Here is a 22,334-nt window from a genome sequence, read left to right as displayed (position 1 = left end):
TCCACACGTGCATTTACGGCTCGACCCTGAGTGCCAACCCCGAATCATTGGCTGAGGGTGGAGGACAGACAGAAGCGAACCTTTTGAACCGTTCTTCCTTGGGCTTTCACTCCCGCTCTCCGCTCCACTCGAATATCTTGAAGGATCAAATCAATCAAGAGCCAAGGAGAATAGGAGAGCGAATTTTACTCGCTCTCGCTGCTGCTCTCTCCAAACTTCTTCTTGCGGTGGAAGATGCAGCACTTGTTCGACTTTCGCTTCCCCATGCCCTGTCAAGCCACTGAGGTCCCTGAGTACTCCCAGCGTGCATCAAACCTCATTGTCAAGTACATCTTCGCTCCACTTCACCCTGTGTCTTGGAGCCAATCTCAAAGTGACCTGCGACCTTTCTGCCTGCTCCGCCTGCAGTCAAGATTTCTGTCAGGAGCTGCAGGGCAACCATCCTGGGACAGCATGAAACTCACAGAGGCTGTTGTGGTCTGACTGATGCCCGAAGTCTGTGTTCTCAATGAAGCCATGATCCTGTATTCGTGATCGCCTCCTAACGCCAACAATCGCCAAGATCAGCTAACACAAGACAGTCTCCAATCCAAAAACAGTCAAATCGACACGCTCATTCTCCTTTCTCGAACCGACAGCAGCAAGGTCGGTCTCAAAACGCGTATCCTCTCTACAGTTGCTTCTTCTAAATCGCTTTTCCTCTTCCTCTCCTCTTCCTCTGCTCTTCCTCTCCTCCCCCCTCCCCTTCTTCGACCCCGCAGGAGCAGCGAAAGCGCTCTGCCCCATTTTTTCGTAAATCTGAGAGCAGATAAGAAGGTGAGGCGGACCCGCTGGACATGTGCGGGAATGCAGTTAGAAGATATGGCAGGATGGGGCAGGCATGGAAGATGCTAGAGGAGGGTCGCGGGGAGGGAGGATGAAGAGGATCAGAGGAGAGAGTCAGGGGGGGGAGAGAGCTGTGATGGGGAGCATGCTCAGATAAGTTCCTGAGGTTTGTGTTCGTGGGTTGCTGGTTAGCGAAGTTTGTGGAGGCTCGGGTGGTCGACTCGTTGATTTCCGTTGCCAGGATGCCGAACCATAGCTTCCATGCAGTGGGTTATGCGTTCCGGTCGATCGAGACATCACTGAGGACAGGCTCACGTCGAAGATTCTCTCAATGACAGCAACATACTCGCCCCAATGCCTCGGTCTCCTCCTCCTGGCATTGTGGGCCCAACCATTGTTGTCGGCAAGGGTCTTGTCCTTCAACGAGACCTGCCGGCCTCTGGGATCGTCGAGCTCATGGTATGCCGATGGTCTGAAAGCTCGCGGCTGACCGCAACCGCAGGGTAAAGCTGAACGGAGACCCGGTACAATGCGCTGCCGCACCGATACTCTCCTCGCAGGAAACACCGGTCCCTGACGTCGGTGGGAGCGTTGTCCTCCCCCTGCCAACATGGGTGCACATTGACAACAGCAGCAACGTGACTTGTGCCTTGAACGGTCTGCAGCCGACCTGGGCGATAAGGGCTGATCCGATTGCAACCAACTTTGCTACTGGTGTAGAGCCTTTCTCGCAGACAAGATATGGGGTCCTCTGCCTCTTGCCATCATTCCTCAACACATCGAATCATGATTCATTCAACATAACACCTGTCATCAATGGGCGTGTGCTCGACAGCTCTTTTCCCATCAGGATATTCGGGATCTCCAACTTTGTTTCCCCGATTGTCACCTTCTCGGACGGCAAGGCGATTTTCACAATCAATGTCTACAACTTCTTCACGCTGAGCAAGCAGCAGACCCTGTCTCCGTACTGCAGGTTTCGACTCGTTCCTGCGGGAAATCAAAGCCTTCCGTGGTATCAGAGTAGCGCGATGAGAGATCCCAACAGGTGCGTGTTCAAGTTTCCTAAAATTTGTTCAGCTGACCTTGGTTGGTGACTAGGCAATATTTCAACCCGGCAAAGATGCAGGGAGATCAGCTCTCCTGCTCAGCACCTCCCCTTGCTCCCAAGATAAGCGTGTACAAGATGGCACTGTCCGTCAGTGCGGACATGTCAAGAACGGGATGGTCTGATGAGAGATACCTGGAGCTTGCTTCAATACAAGGACTGGGGCTATCGCTGGATCGCTCCTTCTTGCAAGGTTCTGTCCCCTTGATGATCTCAGGAAGTTACTTCCCGTATGATGCATACTACAACACTGTCTACATGTCCCTTGTACAGGTCCGCCTAGGCCGCGTTACGGCCGCTGGTAAGATCCTCAGCTCCAGCACCATGGCATGTACTGTACCCGCAAACTCAGCCGGGTCGTACCCAGTGGAGATCAGTCTGGACGGACAATCTTTTGCTGCCTTGAACTTCACTTTCCAATATTTTGCTACCCCCTCCGTGCTTTCTATCTCTCCAACCAAGGCCCTGAGACTCGGTTCAACCTTGATCTCGGTCGCTGGCTCCGGGTTCCCGCCCAACTCTCTTCTCAATGGGATTGCGTGCAAGTATGAAACATCGTCAGCGTACAAACTTACCGTCGGAACATTTGTCACTTCCACGAGGCTTCTCTGTTTCAGCCCCGAAGTCACCCTGACTGCCCCCTACCAGGACTACACAGTGAGCATTTCGTTCAACTCTGAGAACAGTGTTCTTGATGCGCAATGGACTGGCTCCTTGTCCGTCAGGATATTCCAGGTCCCTCAAATCTCGACCTTAACTCCAACAATCTTGTCAATCGTCGGGGGAACAACTATAACTTTGACTGGCACGAACTTCATCGCGACGGATCAGGTTTGCATCCATGGTCTTACACGACCCTGTGTCCTTATCTTCTGTGTAGATTGCGTGCAACTTTGGATCGGCTCAGCTTGTTGCTGCTGACTTCAGTTCTTCGAGTTTGCTGTATTGCAAATCTCCCAGCCTCGTCTACTCAAGTCCATCGCTGGATGTCTGCGTGACTCTCAATGGCGAAGACTGTTCCAACAAGCTCAAGATAAGCATCTACGTCATTGACGGCTTCTTTCCAACCGCTGCTTCAACTCTGGGAGGATCAAGGATCAACATCACGCTCAACTCTTTTTTCACTCTCAACCAGACAACGTGTGTTGGAACTAAGTGCATACAATGCAGGTTTGACAACAGCCTATCACCAGTGCCGATCTTAGGCGACGTGAGAATCGGGGCAAGTCTCTTCAACAATATCATCTGCATTACTCCCCCGCGGCCAAACCAAGCCGTCCTCTACTCCTTCAGACTCTCGTTGAACCAAGGAATCGACTTCACCCCCCCTCGATCTTTCCTGTTCTTTCAAGATCCTACATTCTCATATGTCAGTCCATGTCTTGGCCCAGTCTCGGGAGGAACAAAGGTGGGTCAAAGAAAATCATTATCTTTATCGGTGTGATACACGTTTGTAGTTCGCTCACGATTCTACAGGTGACGATTTTCGGTGAATTTTTCTACAAGATTGGTTCCAACACAACTTCACCATATGCTCAGTGCATCTTTGGAGGCCTTCGAGTCGCTGCATTTCTCAATGACTGCTCCAGCTCGACTTCAGTTGATGGAATCCTGTGCAAGCAGATCGCATGCCAGAGTCCCTCAATCAGCCAGGGGGTCGCAACCAACACAAGTTCTGTTGGAAGCAACCAGCAAGTGCTGCTTGCAGAACTTCGGGCGACCTTCACGGGCTTCGAGTCTTTTCACGTCATTGACTACCGATATTACAGCAACCCAGCAGTCAGCTCCACAAGTGAGAGGACTCGACATTTTGCCTTCGTCTGACTCAGTTGGTGGCAGCTCCTTCGAACTGTCCGAATATTGGTGGCACACTTATCACCGTCCATGGATTGCACATTCAGAGTGGATACAATGACACTCTTCGCTGCAGGTGTGCGATCGATTGAATGCCCGGCACAAGTTTGATCGACCTGACACTAAAGTTTCCAGATTCTGGCCGGCCAACGCAACCAACAGCGATAAAATTTTCCTCGACCCCTACCACTATCCGCCGGACCAGTCCCTCATGACCACTCGTGCGTACCTCATGACTACGCTCTACTCCTGTCCCATGATAACGTCGTACCTCCAGGCGCTTTCATGGATGCGAGTAGCAACCTTCTTTGTCCCTGTCCTCGCAACACTCGACTGGGTAAGTCTGCAGGGAGCTTGCGGTACGCGCGCTCATGGCTTCCCAGCGATCTTCGATCTAGAGTTCGCTGTCTCTCTCAACGCCCAGCAGTTCACAAGCAATGGCCCCAGGTTTGTCATCCATGCACCGGTAAGGGAGCTTCTTCTACACACAACAGTCCCAGCACAGACCTGATTATTCTTGCAGGTCGAGCTGTATGCAACAACGCCGCTATCAGGCAGCGAGGAGGGGTCTACCCTCATGTTCTTACTTGGCAATTACTTCGTGGCCGGTCCTGGTCTCCAGGTTGAGATTGTCTTATCCTGCTCTATTCTGCACCTCCCGTCTTCCTTCCATCTCGTCTTTTCTTCCGCTTGACTCAACCTCCCTTGCCCAATGTTGTCCCAACGCCACTCCTACTTTCTTATCTCCGTCTCTCCCTCATCCTCTCTGTCCCTTGTTGACACAAGGCTCAAGGCCTTCTTCGGAAACTCCTACGTCCCAGCAACTTTCGTTCGCCACGATCTTGTCAAGGCTGCAAGTCCTCCAGTAATCCACATCCGCATCTTCAACTTCCCTGACCCTCCCGCAGAATCCGATCGGAACCGTCTCAGTGCGAATGAGCAACAACCAGGGGATCGACAAGTCCTCGGCCTTCACTTCCTACTACTTCTTCTCTAGCGGCTGGGGCTGCCCTTCCGACGACCTGCAGGGAGCGGGGTGCTCGTGGGAAGGCAGGCAGTACGGCACGTGCTTGAAGAACTCTTGCAACTGCACGTCAGGCTACTGGGGACGGGCCTGCTCTCTGATCCCCAAGATTGGGAGGATCTTTCCGGCCTTCGGGCCCCCTCAGGGCAGCATCATCGTATCCCTCTACGGTATCTTCCTTGGCGGGGAGTGCTGTAACACGGATCCCCAGTACGTCAACAACCCTACCCCCCTCACCCCCAGGAGCGGCTCCTCCCTCCTCGTCCGGATCAAAGGGACCACCACGACGTTCCCGGCGTCTTACAATTCCAGCGTTTACGCTCTCTACTTCTCCTGCCCGGCCGGCACCGTCGGCTCCGTGATGAAACTTGAGGTGCTACTTGCTATGCCTTTGACCTGACCTCCCTGCCTCTGCTTTCACTGTTTCTCCTCCCGTTGATCAACCTTTCCACCCATGTTTTCATCACCAACTTCCAAATCGTTTCCTCCTTCATCCATCCCTACTCCCCTTTCCCTCCATCTCTGCTTCCCACTGACAGCTTCTCAAACTCCAGGCCTCGTTTGATGCAGGCGCTTCCTACTTCCCTGCTCCTGGATTCTTCTCCTACGAGACTCAGCCGGTGGTGACGAAACTTTGGCCAACACTCGTGCGGTCGGCCGGATATTCCCTTGTCTCCATCTACGGTCAGAATTTCCATGATCGGTTTACGTTGCGATGCAAAGTAAGAGACTTTGTGAGCTCTTGCCCTCCCTCACTCTCGCACTCAGTATGGAACCTCCGACTCCATGCCAGCGGTCTTCCTTTCCTCTTCCTTTGCCCTGGTATGATCGCTGCTGGGAGGTGGAGAGTGGGCGGGGGAGTGGGCGATGACAATGTTACGCAGTGCTCCTCTCCCTCTTACAGCGTGGGATATGCCGCAGTGGCGATGACGACGAATGGGCAGGCAAGAGCACTGCAGATGGTTCATTTGTTCCATTGACAATGATTGTCTGCAGGACTATGTGACATCTAATCAGAATGTTTATGTCTACGACGAGCTATCTCCCTTTGCTATCACGCCCACGTTCGGCTCGATATCCGGAGGGACGCTCGTGACAGTACAGGGGCACGCCAACATGCTGATCGACGCTGTCAGCCTGTGCTCGTTCGGGGGTCTGGTATCCTTGGAATGTCGGGGGGGGAGGAGGCTGACGTTGAACAGGTCAGTGCGATGAGCCTTGTTGGCTCCGACATCGTGTGCCGCTCCCCTGCTGTCGCCACTTCTGGAAGTGTATCGTTCCAGATAGCACTCGACGGGATCAACTTCGCCTGTTACCCCCAAGCGAGCAACGTGCAGTGCCAGTTTACCTACTTTTCGGACCTCGGGATCACCAGCATCTTCCCAAACATCTCTTCTGTGCAAGGAGGTACGACGATCCAGGTGTTCGGGTATGGGTATCTCTCCTTCAGCTCAGCTCGCTGCTTCTTCGGTTCGATCCAGACCGCCTTCATAGTCGAGGCCCCCGACTACGGAACCTGCAAGAGCCCACAAGTGTTGTCTTCGCAGAACGTGACCTTCTCTGTCACCATCAACGGAAGGGACCAAGTCTTCTATTCGTCTGTTTTCCAGTTCTACCACCTCCCCATCCTCCGTACTCTCATCCCGCCGGGGGCGCCGCTGCAAGGCGGCGACTCGCTCACCATCACCGGAGAATTTTTCGACACCTTCGCAGGTTTCGAGGACGTGGTGAAGTTTGGAAACGCGTCGACCTCTCCCGGCATTGGACCCACTCCCCTGGTGAGAGGAAGCAGAGTCAGCTCTACCCTCATCAGCTGCATCATCCCAGCCGTACAAGAAGCTGGCTTCCTCCAGCTGCAGGTCGTCTACCCCGCGCTCCCCTCCCCGTTTGTGTGCTGAACGCGGTGCAACAGGTTGCTCTCAACGGCTACTTCATGGGAGGATACAAGGTAGCAGCAGAAGAATGGTCCAACGACTTGCCTTTCCTCTTCTACGTCCAACCCACCATCCTGAGCATCTGGCCGTGGGCGGTTAGCACACTGGGATCGGACGTGATCACTGTTGCTGTTTCATCTACTTATGTCATCAAGAACTTTGCAAGGTGCAGGTTCACTATCGATTTCTCTTCAAGTGCGACGACGCAGGCGACTATCCTCTCCAGCAGCATGCTGGCCTGCCACTCTCCTGCCTCCGCAGCGGCGGGTCGGGCGAGCGTTGAGGTCGCCATGAACGGTCTCGACTTCACCCTGTCGAGAATTTTTGTCCTCGACCTCTTGGACGCTCCGCAGTTGGTTTCTTTCCTTCCTCTGTCGTCGTTCAGCTACGGATCGACAACGTTCGAGGTGCCTGTCTTCCTCGACACGTCAAAACCTGCCTGATGCCCTTGTGTCAGGTCTCGGCAGCGAACCTTGTGGACACGCAATGGGCGAGTTGCATCTTCAATGCTCTCAACATTACCTTGTCGCCTATGCAAGTGATCGATGCAAACAAAGGCTCCTGCACATCCCCCCCGACCCTCGGCGAAGGGGCTTATAATCTATCAGCATCTCTGACCAACAGCAACGAGATCGTCTCATCGTCTCACCTTGTTGCCTCTGCCGGCATCCATGACTTCCAACCGAGGTGAGCCCTGCAGCGTCCTGCTTCTTCCCCCTCACTCATCCCAGGAATGGTCTCATCTACGGTAACACCCTCGTCAACATCACTGGCTTTGGCTTCATCGACGGCAACATCTCTTGTCACTTCGGCGAGCGGACGTCAGCTGGCAGGTTTGTCAATGATTCGATCATTCGTTGCCTCTCTCCTCCTTCGCCCGTTCCGTTCGTCATCGAGGTTCCCTTCCTGGTGTACATCGGCGCTTCTGCCCTCCACGGTCAAGCTCCCCAGCTCTATGCCTTCGACGTGCCCCCAGTCATCCTTGATTTCTCACCCAAAGTTGGGATCGAAGGAGGAGGAACCAATGTCACGATCGTTGGGCTGAACCTGCGAGCGACTCAAAGGCTCTCTTGCAAGTTCGGCAGCACCGTCGTCCCCGGGTACATGGTGGGAGGGAGCGAAGACCGCATGATTTGTACTTCCCCTCCTTCACCTGTTGGTTTTGTCGACCTCTCAGTCTCCTTGAATGGAGAGCCCAAGGAATTCTTTTCAGCAGCCAGCAAGTTCTTCTTCTACTCGTCTCCACAGGCCTCCTTCTTCGGTCCGAGTGCTGGGCCCTACGACGGAGGGACTGTGGTGACGCTCAAGTTTGTCTTCATCCCCTTCTCTACAACCATGTCCTGCAAGTTCGGGAGCGCGTCGGTCACGGCGAGCTGGGAAAGCTACGAGTCAGCACTTTGTACATCCCCACCTTACCAGGTGGACCAGTCGCTGAGTGTTCAGTTCGCCCTCAACGGCCAGGAGTTCTTCACATGGCCCTTCTTCCTTTTCCGGTGGGTCAACATGCCTTTTGTCAACTCCGTTGTCCCCACCTTCGGTCCGTCTCAGAGCGGCAGTCGGGTGACTGTGTATGGGATGTACTTCTTTGCCACGTCAGCAGTCTCGTGCAAGGTCGGGAACCTGACGTCTCCTGCCCTTGTCATATCCTCAACGGTCGCCGTGTGTCAATCGCCTCCAATCAGGGACAAGAACGTTTCGTATCAAGCTTCCGACTTCGTCCAGGTTCAAGCCCTCCCCTCCTCCGTCCTGCTCTCGACGCACCTGGGGCTCAACATGGTCAAGTTTGCAGTGGACGGGCAGCATTTTTCTGTCAACGGAACTGGAAATTTCTCCTACTACCCCTCCCCTTCCGTGTGGAGCATTGACCCAAAGGAGGCTCTTACCTCAACCTCCTGGGTCACTTTGACCTTGACCGGCTCCGATTTCATTCTCAACAAAGTGGCCAACTGCAGGTAAGGCCCGTCAGATACCTACGTGCTTTCCCTGAGCGTTTGCAGGTTTGGAGATGTTGTGGTAGTCGCCACAGTCTACAGCGAGTCGAAGATGGCCTGCTCTGCTCCTCCAGTAGCCAAGGGGCTGGGGGTCCTGGTGGAAGTATCCTTCAACCAGAGGGACTTTGAGGGGTTCAACTCAGTATTCTTTCTGCGGCTCGGACCTTCTCCTCTCTTCAACTCCTCCTTCTTCTCCAGCTCCCTTGCCACCGTCTACCTCACCTGGTACAACGACACGGACCGAGGAGGCTTCAGAACGGCAGCAGGAACGGCCGGATGTGGGATCGCCGTGGACAAATGTCCGCCCATGTACGACAAGCCCATCATCGGGAACTTCGACTGCGCCGTCGTGATCGCCTCTCCGCTACTCTTGCTCGGTCAAGGCTCCTTCTGCTCTTGGCAGGACAACCGAACGCTGGTCGTGCACCTGGGCGTCAAGTCGACATGCGTGCCAGGGGACACATTCGTCATCAGCAACAACAGCGTTCATGCGGGAGGACAGCTCTCCCTGCCCTCTGCAGCCTCTTCCTCTGTGTTCATCCCATCCTCCTCGCTTGTCCCTCCTGTCGCCGTCCTCTCGGCTCCCCCACGCATTGGGACTTGCGACGATCTCGTCCTGGACGCGAGCCTGAGCTACAACAACGGAGGGAGAGCGATGGGGTTCACGTGGTCGCTGGTTGCGGCGGGAGGAACGACGCCGTCATCCTCCTATCAGGCGATCCTCTTCCTCTTGCAGAACAGCTCTGCCAGTGTCGTCGCCGTCCCCTCAGCTGTCCTCCCCTTCCTCGTGTCTTTGACCTTCCAAGTCCGCGTCACCAACTGGATTGGGTTGAACGCAACGGCAGAGGTGACGGCGATCAGGGAGAACAAGGAGGTCCCCATGGTGCAGATAGTCAGCGAGCAGACGGGGCTGGTGAGGAGCTACCAGGTGATCCGACTGCATGCCGTGCTCAACATCTCTTGCCTCTCCAACACATCGAAGATCTCCTTCAGCTGGACCATGCAAGAGGTCAAGGGCGGAGCTGTTGTCGCAGACCTCCCGCAGATCCGCTCCTCCACAGCTCATCTCACCATCTCAAGCTTCACCCTGACGGCCGGCAAGACTTACCGGGCGATCCTGAACTACGACCTGCCCTCCTCCTCCTTCTCGCAGTACTACGACCTGAACGTCCTAGTTTCCCCCCCTGTGGCTCAGATCTTCGGAGGGAATCGCCTGAACTCTCAGAACGTCGTCGTCGAGCTTGACGGCTCTGGTAGTTACGACCCCGACGTGAGCCCCTCCGCCAACCTCGCCTCCCCCCGACTGTCTTTTGTGTGGTTCTGTCGGCATGACGGCGTTCCCTCGAACAACTCCCTCTGCGACCACCTGCTAGTCAACGGCAACTTGACGTCCAGGTTGACTGTGAAGGCTCCGGCTCAGCTCGCAAGCCTCCTCCTTCCCCAGCAGGAGGCCAGCTTCTCATTCCAGCTCCTCGTCCGTAAGACGGGCTCGACCTCTGCATCCGCCTCAGCTCAGGTTCAAGTGACCTTCTCCACATCCTCGCAGGAGACTCTCAGCGTCGTCCTCCTCCCCCTGGCTCAGACTCGCGTCAACCCAGCAGCTTCACTTGCTCTGCAGTCCTCAGTCCTGCCTTCCTCCACCCTTTCCTTCCAGCTGGCCTGGACGACTGTCCAAGGAGACATCGACATCAGGAACAGCAGCTACCTCCTCACGCTGTTGGGAGCGAAGAATCTCGTGCTCAGACCCGACTCGCTGACACCAGGAGCAGGGTATATCTTCCGCGTCTCCCTGCTCCTGAACAGCTCCGTCGCCTCCTACTCTCAGATCTCCATCGACTGCCAAAGTCGCCCGACCAGGGGCTGGTTTTCCGTCTCCCCCTCATCTGGCTCTTCCCTCCTTACCCGTTTCGTGCTGACCTGCTTTGGCTGGACTGACTCGCCCGACAACCTCCCCCTGCTCTTCTCCTTCCTCGCTGGCAACGCCTCCACCGGCTTCGTCACTGTTGCGCCGCAGACTGTCCAGTCATGGCGCTCGCTGCTGCTGCCACAGGGCTCAGGTGGAGACTCTGCGCTAGGGCTGGGGGTGGAGGTGGAGAATCAGCTGGGGATAACGACGTCGAGCACGTTCTGTGAGCTCCCCGGCAGCCCGAAAGTGTGGGACGTATGCAGGATACAAGTTCTGCCGCCGTCGTCCTCCTCCTCCCCGTCCACCCTCATCGGGAAGGTGGAGGAGTTCGCTGCTGGAAGCCTGGCCACATTGTCGGACAGCCAGCAGACAGTGGACCTCCTGAACGTGATGTTTGCAATGTCGTCTGTCATCAACCTGTACGGTCAGCAGGCGGCGAGGAGGAGGAGGAGGAGGCAGGAGGAGGAGGAGGGGACTGCAGACTCGCTCCTCCGAGCGCAGGCGAGCCAGCAGGGAGTGCCGTGGATGCTTTCAAGGAGGCCGGAGATTCCGATGGAGGAGATCTTCCAGCTGGACAGCAGCTCGACGCTGACGGCGGACAACGCGCAAAGTCTCGAGCAGATTCGGCTGACGATGATGCGAGTGGTGGCAGGGATGGTGAGGAACGAGACGTACATGACCGACGCTGTCATGTCGACGGTCATCGACCTGGTCAAGCAGGTGACGAGCAGCTACGAGCAGTTGGGCCAGGAGTCTCTTCAGCTCTCCGTGTATATCATCAGGTACCTCCTGCGGTCGTCAGACGGGCCGCTGCCGTACGAGAGCGTCGTGACGTCGATGGAGGTTATGAAATCGACCTGGTTTGCCGTTCGGTTCTTGTCCGACCAGTTCAAGTTGACAAGCAACTTGTCGAGGAGCTTTCAGGTGGAGGTCGAGGACATCCTAATCGATGCCAGCAGAAACTTCGTCAGAGGCAACTTGCCTGGCCAGCTCGCGTCCTCGCTCAACTCTTCCTTCTTCCAGAGCCGCGCTCAAGTCTTCGCCTTCTCCGCCTCCTCCTCCCTCGTTCTCTCCCAGGCGACCTTCACGGTCGGAGGCGTCGAGATTAGCCTGCCAAACTTTGAGGACTCGCGGGGCAGCAGGTTCACTCGAGTGGAGATCTTTCCCTCCGGCTACCAGCTGGAGCAGGAGGCGGGGGTTGACCTCCTGTCAGTCGTATGGGCCGCCAACGCCTCGTCGGTGCGGTACTTCGATCAAGGGAGGAAGGGGCTGGAGCAGGAGGGAAGGCTGCTGGGGGGGTACTGGCAGGTCAGCACACGTTGGCACGGCTATGAGGAGGAGGTTAATGTCACGAACTTGAGCGATCCGATTCTGATCCGCGCGAGGGTTCCTGACCTTCCTTCTCCTTCCTACGACAACGCCACAGGCCGAACCATCGACAAGCCCTCCTGCGTCTTCCTGGACTCTCGGGACGTGTGGAGCGTGTCAGGTCTGAGCGTGAGGAACATCAGCGGGGAGGAGGTGACCTGTGCTTCCCGCCATCTCTCCATCTTCTCGGTCAAGTCGCTTCCCTACGGCTGCGATGGAGTTGCCTACAGTCCCCTCGTCCTCGACCGGTGCAGCGTCTGCGGAGGAACCGACTTGTGCGTTGACTGCCATGGCGTCCCCTTCGGCGGTGTCAAGAGAGACCCTTGCGGGGTGTGTGGTGGTAGCTACCTGCTTGCAGAGTGCCTGGGATGCGACGGAGGAATCTACCTCCCTCCCCTCCGCCCCCCCAAGAAGGATGTTTGCGGCGTGTGCGGAGGAAACGGAAACGACCTGGGGTGCGATGGCTCCTGCTTCAGCGCCAAGAGCGTCGACGAGTGCGGAGAGTGCGGAGGAGACGGCTCGTCCTGCCAAGGCTACGGCCTGTTTCCTGAGATCTCCTTCTCCTCGTCCTGCCGCCTGCCCTCCTGCCCGCAGCCCTTGTTGTCGCTTGCTCTTGTGCTGTGCTGGTTCTTGGTCTCGCAGCATGGCTGACATGTGCGATTGTATTTTATCTCGCCATCTTGGAAGAGAACGCGAGTGTGAATGTGAATGTGAAATGTGATCAATGGAATGAATGTGAAATATGATCGATGGAATGAGAGCTCACTGGAATTTTATTGGGAGGTCACATGAAGAGAAAGCAAAATTCACGCGGCATCCTAACACACTTTCTGACGGACCACCAGCAAGGAGGAAATCAGAAGGGTTGAGAACCATCTCAGCTTTTCTTCACTTCGATCTTCATCTGCTCGATCATCTTGAGCTTCGTCTCTGTCATGAGCAAAGTCATCACCACGACCAGCACCACCATCCCAATCTCCTCCATCAGCTTTTTCATCAACCTTGCATTGACCAGGTTTCACTCACCAATCTTCTTCTTCTCCTCCTCGTTGGAAGGGCTCTTCAAACTCTGCTTCACCTGCTCATCTTCACTTTAGCTTCTGCCATCCCTCGCAAATCCTTCACCTCCTTCTCCATGTTCCTCAACTCCACCAGAGTCTTGCCCTGAAAAGAAGTTGATCAAGGGTCCTCCTGCCTCCTGCTCCTCCTCCTCACTCCTGCTCCTCCTCGCCTCCTCTGCTTCACTTTGTCTCCTCCTCCTCATTCCTCACTCCTCCTCCTCTGACCTTGATCGACTCCTTGAAGCGTTCTTCTTCACTCACAGTACCGAGCGTGATTGTTCCGAGAACCTTCGCATACACATCATGACCCGAAAATCATCACATCCTCATTCAACATCTTCCCCTTACACGCGCCTCCTCCTTTCCCTTTGCCTCTTCCTCCTCCACCACAACCTTCTCTTCCTCTTCCCCCTCCGTCCTCCTTATCCCCCTCCTTCAACCGCACACCTGCTCCGCGCTTCTTCTCGCAGCATCGTATTGATCCTTGAACGACACCATGGCACTGGAGCCTGCAGTCGCCGCTCCTCCCATCATGATGGCACGAGGGATCAGCGTCGCTGTCCCTACCGCTGCTGCCGCTCTTCCTGCCGTCCCTCCCGTGAACCCGAGGCCCAGGAGCAGTCCAGCTGTGAAGCCGGTTCCAGACGGCAGGTTGTACGTGGCGACCTCCACGAAGCGGGTGAAGAGGATCTTCATGTCGTCCATATCGAAGTCACCGTCGCCGTCCTGGTCGAGCACGGAGTGAAGATCTTTGGTCGCTGCGTTCCAGTTGATGTGGACCCATCCCTTGTACGCAGCTCCTTGCAGCAGCATGAAAGAACATCCCACCAGCACTGCCGCCATCTTTCCTATCGTTCTCAGAGCGTATCCGCTGGCAAAGCCCTTGATGGGTAAGAAAGCGATCAGCGAAGGGTATCAACGAGGTGTAGAAGGGGGGGTTGAAGAGGAGAGAGAGTCAGTCCGGCCCGACAACATGAGTCGCACATCTCACCATAGTAGTTCCGATGGTCAGCTGTGACATGATCGGAGAGAGTTGATCCATGAATTGTTCAGCAATCGCCTTCTCGGATTCATTCTTGCCCTTGTCGCCGTCACACAGTGTGATGCCTTGAGTTACTTGTCAGAGAAGCAAGTGAGCAGAAAGAGAAGAGTAGCCACACCGATGAGCATGCAGCTTCCAGCATTGAGCGATGAGAAACCGTGGAAGCCGTTCCATCCCCACGAGTTGTTTTCTCGCTGACCTTCTCCCCCTTCGTTTGCAAGCCGTTTCACCGCGACAAGTCGATGGCATTGCGACGAAACCTTCGATGTCGCAGTGTGGGAGTATGCCATGGATTTGAAGGATGCAACAGCAGCGGCTGAAGGCAAGAAGCAAGTGGGATAGGAGGAGGATAGTGAGGCGGAATGAGGACGAAGAGGACGAAGAGGACGAGAATGGAAGAGGGAGGGAGGGAGACGAGCTGCTGTGGGCAGCCCGCGCCTCCTCCCCAGCAGTTTCGCCCTGGCGAGCATTGTCGGAAGAATTCACTATGCCTCACTGGCACAAACCGATTAAAATCCATCCGCTGATGAATTGATTCGATTCAACGTGTTCAAAATTGCGAAACGATTTAGTAACGGTTAGTATGGGATTGATATGATCGTAACCGTTTTTAACGTGTTTGCGAAGGGACGCGGGGATGGTTGAGATGAGAGCTGCAACTGCAGCCCTTGTGGCGGCGATGGCGGCGATGGCGATGGTGGCGATAGCCGCTATGATGCTGCTCTCCGACAACTCGTCTTCCCCATCGGTTGCTCTTGCTGCAAGCGCAGCAGTCAAGAGCAAGGTTGCTCCAGCCATAGTGCAGAATAAGGTGCACAGCTTAGACCTTCCGGGGGTGAACCTACTCGCCTCTGCCATCCATATCATTGAGCATGGAGGAGACAAGATTTCTTCTAAGAAACGGACTGCCCACAAGGCCGAAGCAAAGGCTGAAGCAAAGATTGGATCAAAGGACGAACACAACTCCTTCAAAGGGTCAAACAAGTTGAATGAATTTCTGACCTCGTTGAAATCCCCCATAGCAATGCGGTCGGAAAGTGCCTTCACCAACCTCCCCCGCTATGGCAGTCATGCTTGGCGCATTGCCCTAGACAAGGCAATGCTGAAGCAGGCTTCGCTCAAGCTGAAGCTTGCCGAGGCGCAGCAGAAGAGGGACATGGAGGACCATGAGCTGCGTAAGATTGATGCTGGTCCCCTTGCAGAGCTGAAGAATGAGAAGCGTTCTCTGTCAGCCGTCGAGCACAAGGACAAAGCGAGAGCGAAATATTTGGAAGACAAGGCCCGCCAGCTGTCAGATAGCGTTGTGAAGGATCTCAATGTGGAGCAAGGAAAGTTCAACATCGTGCAATGGTACAAGTCGAAGTCTGCGAGGGAGTCCACCAGTCAGAGCACCGATGCGGTCACCAAGGCAGAAAGCATGTGGAAGAAAGCTGCTTTGGACAGCAAGAAGCTGATGAATCTTGAGGGCCGTCCTGACTACAGGAAACTATCCAATCAAGAGGCGAGCACTGAAGTACGGTTGAACATTTACAGGGCTAATGTTGACCGTATCAAGGCAAAGCTCAGGAGAATCTCAGCAAAAATTCATGGTTTGAATGCAGAGAAGAGCGAAGAAACCCGCTGGGCAGCCAGGGGCCCTCAAGAGACGATGAACATGGGCAAGACTACCATGGTGAACGGTCATCCTGCAGCGATACATTCCAACACTCACAAGGCATCTGGCCCCTCCGAGCATAAGAAGGCACTTAGAAACAATATCGAGGCGGTCGTGGGTAAGGAGCTGTCTGACGAGGGGGGTTCGCCTGCGAGGTTCGAGGAGTTGGCGAGCAGTGATGCGGCGGTGCGCAAGGCAGAGAGGAAGTTCCATACTTCCACCCCCGTTAGAGTTGCAGATATGGTCTACGATGCTGCAAGGAACGCCAAGGCCAATCCAAAGGTTCCGCTCTTGGAGCGGAAATCTATTTTCAACTGGTAGATGCACCAGAGCTGTAACTTAAACACTTGTGGGGGAATAGAAATTGTTATCGATCCTGAAAAATCTCAAACGCCCTCTCACTCTAGTCCTCGTGATAATTCGGCGCCATGCCAAGTTTCGCTAGGAAGGTTAAGTTAGGGAAAAGCCTTTGCATCGCAGGCATCGAACGGTCCTCCACGTGAGCAAGCCCGCAGATGTCGAGCCCACACAACCTGACAATCACAAGAAGTCAGAACATCACCATCGCACTGCACTAGGGACTTGCATACTTGCTGCAGCCTTGACTGAGAGCCTCGAGGCCCCTGGAGGTGATAAGCTTGTCCCCCAGCAGGTAGATGTACTGCAGGTTGGGGCAACCCTGCCCGATCGCTATCAGCGTCTCATCCGAGATGCCCTGGCACCATCCCAAGTTGATCCTGCGCAGACGTGGAATCCTCCGGTGCGAGACTTGCCGGAAAGCCTGAGGGACAGAGATCGTCATTCCAGCAGCGCGAGGGCAGCGCAACCCTGTAACCAACTCACCTCGTCCGTCATGTGATGTGAGCCGCACAAGTCCACGTTCTCAAGGTCATGCAGGTGCTCAAAGATCGCTTTAACACCCACATCTGTCGGGCTCGCGCACGCGTACAGCAGCAGCTTGCGAAGTTTCGTGCAGTGCTGACTGGTAGTGCTGATAGAAGCATCCGTCAGCCTAGCACATCTCGTGAGGTCCAGTGAGACAAGATTAGTGCAAGCTCTGGCGATCTCGTTCAGCCCCGTATCAGAAAGATGCTTACATCCAGAAAGACAAAGATCCGTCAGCCCTGCGCATACGCGCGCTATGCCAGAAATCCCTACGTCTGTAACCTTCACGTTCCAATACAGCGAGAGCGATTCCAGGCGAGTGCATGCCTTGGACAAGTAGAGAAGGCCATCATCGTCATATTCTTGGCACGCGTTCAAGTTGAGATGCTCAAGGTCTGTAGCATGCATGGAGATCAAGTGAAGCGTCTCGTTGGACACCTCATGCCCATACTCCAAGTCTATTGTCCTGTACTGGGACAAGTTCCCTTCAACAGCAAGCTCTCTGATCTTGGAGCCAGCTCTCGTGTCTTCTCTGAGTGACAGCGAGGACTTCTCACTCCTAGCTCCTCTCTCCCCCTCGTCCTCTGCTCCCCTCGTTCGCTCTGCCGTCATCCTCCCTCAGGCGCACTCTTGCATTCGGGGGCTGGAAATCTTGGTGAAGGAGGAAAGGAGGGGTACTAATCCCCAATTACTCACAGAGAAAAAGACCGGTACTAGTGCTCGGCTCCAACCCGCCTCGGACAGAGTTTGCTGTACTGCACAGGTGCTGTAAGCTTGTTGTTGAAGCACTTGGAAGCAAGATGACAAGAAACTATTTCAACAAGTCTTTCATTGACATACATTAGCGGTGTAATCTTAGTGTCCATCAAGTTTCAATGCTTGAAAATCATCAGAACTGATCCATTCAAACATGTGCCTTGAAGAGCAGCAGCGATGTAGAGCACGCACGGCCGTCCAGCAACAGCATCTCCATTCTCTTAGTCCTGGTCTTGCCGCAACTGTCTGACTCACTGAGCTCTGCCCCTCGTTCTCCATCTCATGCTAACGTTGGCTCTACTTCCACGATCTTGTACTTGTACTTCCCCAGCTCAACCTCTTGTGTCAAACCAGTCGGTTGCAGGTACGTCAATGGAGGAAAGAGCACTTCCTCTTCCGCCGGGAAGGCAGACAGCCAAGATACGTCTACTCCCCTCTGCAGGCTGTTCCTTGTCTTGATGCGGAACACCAAGGCTTGTCCACTCATGCTGTATCCGGCAGCAACATGGAGGTCTCGCGATGTCGACATGGGGGCCAGTTCAGTCCCTCCCTCCGCCACGAACTGATCGGACAAGATCAAGTTCTTCATCCCGCGCCACAGCACCGTAGACTCCATCCCCGTGCCGTTGATTCCTTCGATTGCTCGCATCTTCTTGAGGCCCTCGACGATGAGGAAGGTGATGAGGGGGAGAGGGTGCGGCTGCTTCGTTTTCACACGGTTCTGATCTCGCAGCGGGTTATTGATGTGAGTGAAGCTCGGCAGCGTGTAGAGGCGCAGGGCCGCCACCTCCTCCTCGGAAAGGTTTGCTTGCTGTGCCATTGTATGGTTCTTGAAATCTCTCAGCCTCATCCCTGCATGGCCCTTGTCCATGATACCCTTATCCTTCTCTTCCTCCCTCGCAGCTTCCGACAGCACGTACTCCAAGTCCTCCCTCAAATCCTCTGCTCCGAGCCTCTCCACCTCCTCCCTCATGCTGTTGATCGCATCCCTCATCTTGTCGTAGACAGCATCTTTCAGCTTCACCTGCAGCAGCGGCTCCAGACCCTGAGCCGCATGTTTAAATTGCCCGCACACAAGCGTCCTGGGGTCGGACTTGAACCGGTCCTCTGATCTTGACTCCGCAAGGCTGCCTTCATGCGCCTTCAGCATGAGATTGATCAACGTCTTGTACTCCTCCAGGCTCAGCAACTTTGTTCCTTCTGTTTGATCTGTTGTACTGTATCGTTCTATCAACTCCTGTGCCCTCTTGTACGGCATCTGATTGTCTGCTTCAGCTGCTCTTTCCGCGGCTTCTATCGCCGCCATGATGGTCTTGTTTTGCCTTCGAATCACGATATCTTTTGCAGTGAGTCCATCGCTGCTTCTGACTTCAATCAGCTCCTTCCCTCCCACCTTTAGCAAGCGCTTCACAATCTCTTCAGATTCTCTCTTCACCGCCCAATGCAGGACTGTCAATCCGGCATGGTCTCGCACCATCAGGCTTGCTCTCTCCTCAATCAGTCTTGTTACACTCTCTACAGCTCCTTCGCGCACTGCCGATAAGAGTTGCTCTCCTTTCTGTTTTTGCACCCAGGTTTCGATTTGTTTTGCCAGCTCTTCGTTGGACCTCTCTCTCGCAACCTCCACGGCTGTCCGTCCAAGCGAGTCTCTCAAGTCTCCCAGAGCCAGCCCTCCCACCTCCAACAATATCTGACAGACAGACCAGACGCCTCGCATCGCCGCCACATGTAGCATCGAGCTCACGGCCATCTTGCGGGACATGAGACAAACAGTATGCACAGTATTGCTATGTCCGGTGAGACAAGCCCTCTCTCTCTTCGCGTTCACGTCCCAGACTCTCACTGTATGATCGCCGCTGCCGCTGACTGCTGTCTTGCCGTCTTGGCTCAGTGCAACGCTGTGTACCGTACTGCTATGGCCTGTGAGACAAGCTTTTTCCTTCTTTGTCTCAAGGTTCCAGACTCTCACTGTATGATCGCCGCTGCCGCTGACTGCTGTCTTGCCGTCTTGGCTCAGTGCCACACTGTATACCGTACTGCTATGTCCGGTGAGACAAGCCCTCTCTCTCTTCGCGTTCACGTTCCAGACTCTCACTGTACGATCACCGCTGCCGCTGACTGCTGTCTTGCCGTCTGGGCTCAGTGCCACACTGTATACCGTACTGCTATGTCCGGTGAGACAAGCCCTCTCGGTACCCCTCTCAATATTCCAGACTGTTACCGTACGATCGCCGCTCCCGCTGACTGCTGTCTTGCCGTCTTGGCTCACTGCCACACTGTATATCCAATCACTGTGTGCAGTGAGACAAGCTTTTTCCGTCTTGGTCTCAAGGTTCCAGACTCGCACTGTCTTATCATAACTGCCGCTGACTGCTGTCTTGCCGTCATCGCTTATGCCCACGCTGTACACTCTCTCGCTATGTCCGGTGAGACAAGCTTTTTCCGTCTTGGTCTCAAGGTTCCAGACTCGCACTGTATGATCGCCGCTCCCGCTGACTGCTGTCTTGCCGTCTTGGCTCACTGCCACGCTGTATACTCTGTCGATATGTCCTGTGAGACAAGCTTTTTCCGTCTTGGTCTCAAGGTTCCAGACTCGCACTGTCTTATCATAACTGCCGCTGAACAATGTCGTAACTTCCTCTGGTTCAATATGGAATTTCTCCATCAGTTGCTCGGCACCTATACTCCAGGCAAGTCGTTCTGTTTTCGCATCATCTCCTCGATTGATCGCCTCAAGCAGCTCTTCATCCTCACTGACTCTGGGAATGAAATCTTTGTAATCAGAAGCTTCTCCATCATCTACATCTACTTTGGCTGCGTTCCCTGAGCCCTGCGAAGGACGGATTTCAGGATTTGAGGGTGGCTGAGTAGCAGCTTGAGACACCGGAACCTGCCGAGGCTCCGGCACCTTTGGCGGTTCTGCTGGCGGGACCTGAACGGGTTTTGCTACCGGTACAACCGGAGGGGTTTTGGGTTTCCTATACGAATTATCTGGAGCTTTCGCTTTGTTGGAAGTGGGAGGTCGTTTGTTTCGACCATTTCTCCTACCCGATTCCAGCTCATCATCCGACGATTCATCCGACGACCCAACAAGAGATCGCTCATCATTATCTGTGCTTCTCGTGTTGCCTTGGGTTCTCGTTCTTGATGTTGAAGGCTCGTCACTGACTCGACTTTTAGATTGCTCCCTATCATGATGCATCTTTGCACAACAAGTCAACGGTAGAGAAATCAGGAACAAATAAAGAAAATACTTCCAATCTGAATTGGAAGAGTCCGTCGAAGAGCTATCTGTTTCTGACCGGTAGTCGCACCATGTAGCACCTTCCTCCAAAGTTCCATTTGCACAAGTACGGCAGTAAGTTGATCCGCTCTCACTTGAATAGGTGCCAACTTCGCAAAGAATACATTTGACAGATGATCGATTCTTTGAGTATTGGCCTGCAGGACATGCTTTGCAAGAAACTGTGCCATTTGAAAATTCGCCAGAGTCACAAGTCTGGCAGCCTGAATACCAAGAATCCCAGCCCGATCCTGGAGGACAGTTGCAAAAATCTATTTTGAAAAAGTTGTAGGATGAACATCTCTGGCAGCTAGAACTTCCTCCAAAAGACCAGGAACCATAATCACAGGCAAGACATCTAGATGCCTGATATAGTGAGTATGTTCCATTTGGGCATGACAAACACGTTCTGGACTTCGAGGAGTACTGGCCTGCAGAGCATGACTTGCAGGATGACAAGTACGAATCCGGTGCTGTGCCTGAAGGGCAAGACAGACAGAAAGAAGAACTTGTTGATGAGAAAGAGCCTTCCGCGCACGTCATACACACAGACTGTCCCCAACCGGAATAATATCCAGCAGAACAATCAGTGCAGAAAGACTGCCCTGGGGTTGTTGAGTACATTCCTGCTTCACAGGGAAAGCAATTAGACGACATCAGATAATTTCCTGCAGAACATTCCGATCTGTTCACTGCGCTACAGGTGTTGAATGCAGTCTGCAGCAGTATTCTTGTGTTCGTGTAAGGAGTTGCATATTCACCGTCTTTGTACCGAAGCGAATTATGAGATAAATTGGCATAACCTCCCGCGACCGGAGGATGCAAAGGATCAGTGACCTTTAGTAGCCAATAATTGCTTGTGTGGAAAACTTTTCCGTTTGCTAACACCAGCCCAAGAGTTGACCAGGTGTATGATGCTACCACGTGTATGGTGTTAGCAGTTTCCTCTGCAATAGACCATAAGGGAGGAAGGGGGAGGTATGTCTCTTGTGTAGTCAGATAGTTACTATTAGGTGAAGCCTCTAGATCCAACGTCTGATACCAAGACCCATTGTAAAGTACGGGATAGGAACAATAGTCCTCTGACGAATAGGCACGTCGCTGCGATGCATGCACAGTCGTTCTCTCAGCATGGGAAAAGAAGATTCGTGTTACCGATGAGTTGAATGTTGTACGTGATGTGCTTCTTGCGATTGCGTTCACAGAGGGGGGAAGCTCCAACCCAATCCATACCAGAAGAAGAATGTTGTGCTTTGCCATCAAGTTCGACCTCAAATATAGTACAGTAAGATAAAGATAAATGCTTTGGCAATGATACCTCAGGATGTAGTTGCCGCCAGGCAAGAAATGTTTGAAGCAATCCTAAGTATCTGAATGTACAGAATGGCTTTCTTTGTCGATTACGGATGAGAGGGGCTTAACACCTGAGCAGACAACATCAACATGCTTTTCTGTCACAAGAAGCACTTTGATCCACCACACTTCTACCGTTTCTCTCCACCTTCTCCTCTCTCCTGCCTTCTCTTTCATCCCCTTTCTCAACTACGCTTTCAAAGATGCCACGGTGACTGATGAAGCAGGAGGGGTGGTGGAGTGAGCCCTGAGCTGCCTTCTTGCCCACCCACCCTCCTTGAGGTAATGCA

General features: G+C 54.1%; 7 protein-coding genes across 7 annotated transcripts; 1 reads left to right on the top strand and 6 right to left on the bottom strand.

The window, feature by feature from the left end:
* Nucleotides 1-12,032: 12,032 nt before the first annotated feature.
* Nucleotides 12,033-12,759, bottom strand: GUITHDRAFT_152734 (hypothetical protein). The gene has a single exon (XM_005832422.1). It carries the CDS (start codon nt 12,653-12,655, stop codon nt 12,128-12,130), a length of 528 nt encoding a protein of 175 aa, XP_005832479.1. The 5' UTR covers nt 12,656-12,759; the 3' UTR covers nt 12,033-12,127.
* A 9-nt stretch (nt 12,760-12,768) lies between these two features.
* On the bottom strand, nt 12,769-14,492 carry GUITHDRAFT_163302 (hypothetical protein). Its single transcript, XM_005832421.1, has 7 exons — nt 14,232-14,492; nt 14,063-14,178; nt 13,519-13,953; nt 13,297-13,359; nt 13,136-13,174; nt 13,037-13,088; nt 12,769-12,940 (listed from the first exon to the last, which is right to left on the bottom strand). Exons 1-7 carry the CDS (start codon nt 14,401-14,403, stop codon nt 12,888-12,890), a joined length of 930 nt encoding a protein of 309 aa, XP_005832478.1. The 5' UTR covers nt 14,404-14,492; the 3' UTR covers nt 12,769-12,887.
* Nucleotides 14,493-15,071: 579 nt separating this feature from the next.
* Nucleotides 15,072-16,146, top strand: GUITHDRAFT_152732 (hypothetical protein). The gene has a single exon (XM_005832420.1). The coding sequence runs from the start codon at nt 15,138-15,140 to the stop codon at nt 16,086-16,088; it is 951 nt and encodes a 316-aa protein (XP_005832477.1). The 5' UTR covers nt 15,072-15,137; the 3' UTR covers nt 16,089-16,146.
* Nucleotides 16,147-16,170: 24 nt separating this feature from the next.
* Nucleotides 16,171-17,264, bottom strand: GUITHDRAFT_139051 (hypothetical protein; the record flags this gene model as incomplete). The annotated part of the gene is made up of 3 exons (XM_005832419.1): nt 16,171-16,300; nt 16,358-16,548; nt 16,611-17,264. The coding sequence occupies 3 exons, from the start codon at nt 17,262-17,264 to the stop codon at nt 16,171-16,173; spliced, it is 975 nt and encodes a 324-aa protein (XP_005832476.1).
* A 424-nt stretch (nt 17,265-17,688) lies between these two features.
* GUITHDRAFT_139050 (hypothetical protein) lies at nt 17,689-18,885 on the bottom strand (the record flags this gene model as incomplete). Its single annotated transcript, XM_005832418.1, has 1 exon — nt 17,689-18,885. The coding sequence occupies one exon, from the start codon at nt 18,883-18,885 to the stop codon at nt 17,689-17,691; it is 1,197 nt and encodes a 398-aa protein (XP_005832475.1).
* A 348-nt stretch (nt 18,886-19,233) lies between these two features.
* GUITHDRAFT_71306 (hypothetical protein) lies at nt 19,234-20,073 on the bottom strand (the record flags this gene model as incomplete). Its single annotated transcript, XM_005832417.1, has 1 exon — nt 19,234-20,073. A coding segment is annotated over one exon (840 nt), but the record flags the coding sequence as incomplete, so codon positions are not given.
* A 687-nt stretch (nt 20,074-20,760) lies between these two features.
* On the bottom strand, nt 20,761-21,369 carry GUITHDRAFT_46613 (hypothetical protein; the record flags this gene model as incomplete). Its single annotated transcript, XM_005832416.1, has 2 exons — nt 20,761-20,915; nt 21,048-21,369. Coding segments are annotated over 2 exons (477 nt in total), but the record flags the coding sequence as incomplete, so codon positions are not given.
* Nucleotides 21,370-22,334: the final 965 nt, after the last annotated feature.

Source organism: Guillardia theta (assembly GCF_000315625.1).
Source record: "Guillardia theta CCMP2712 unplaced genomic scaffold GUITHscaffold_35, whole genome shotgun sequence".
Lineage (NCBI taxonomy): Eukaryota > Cryptophyceae > Pyrenomonadales > Geminigeraceae > Guillardia > Guillardia theta.
The sequence above is the reverse complement of the archived record's forward strand: the minus strand, read 5'-3'. Positions and strand labels throughout refer to the sequence as shown.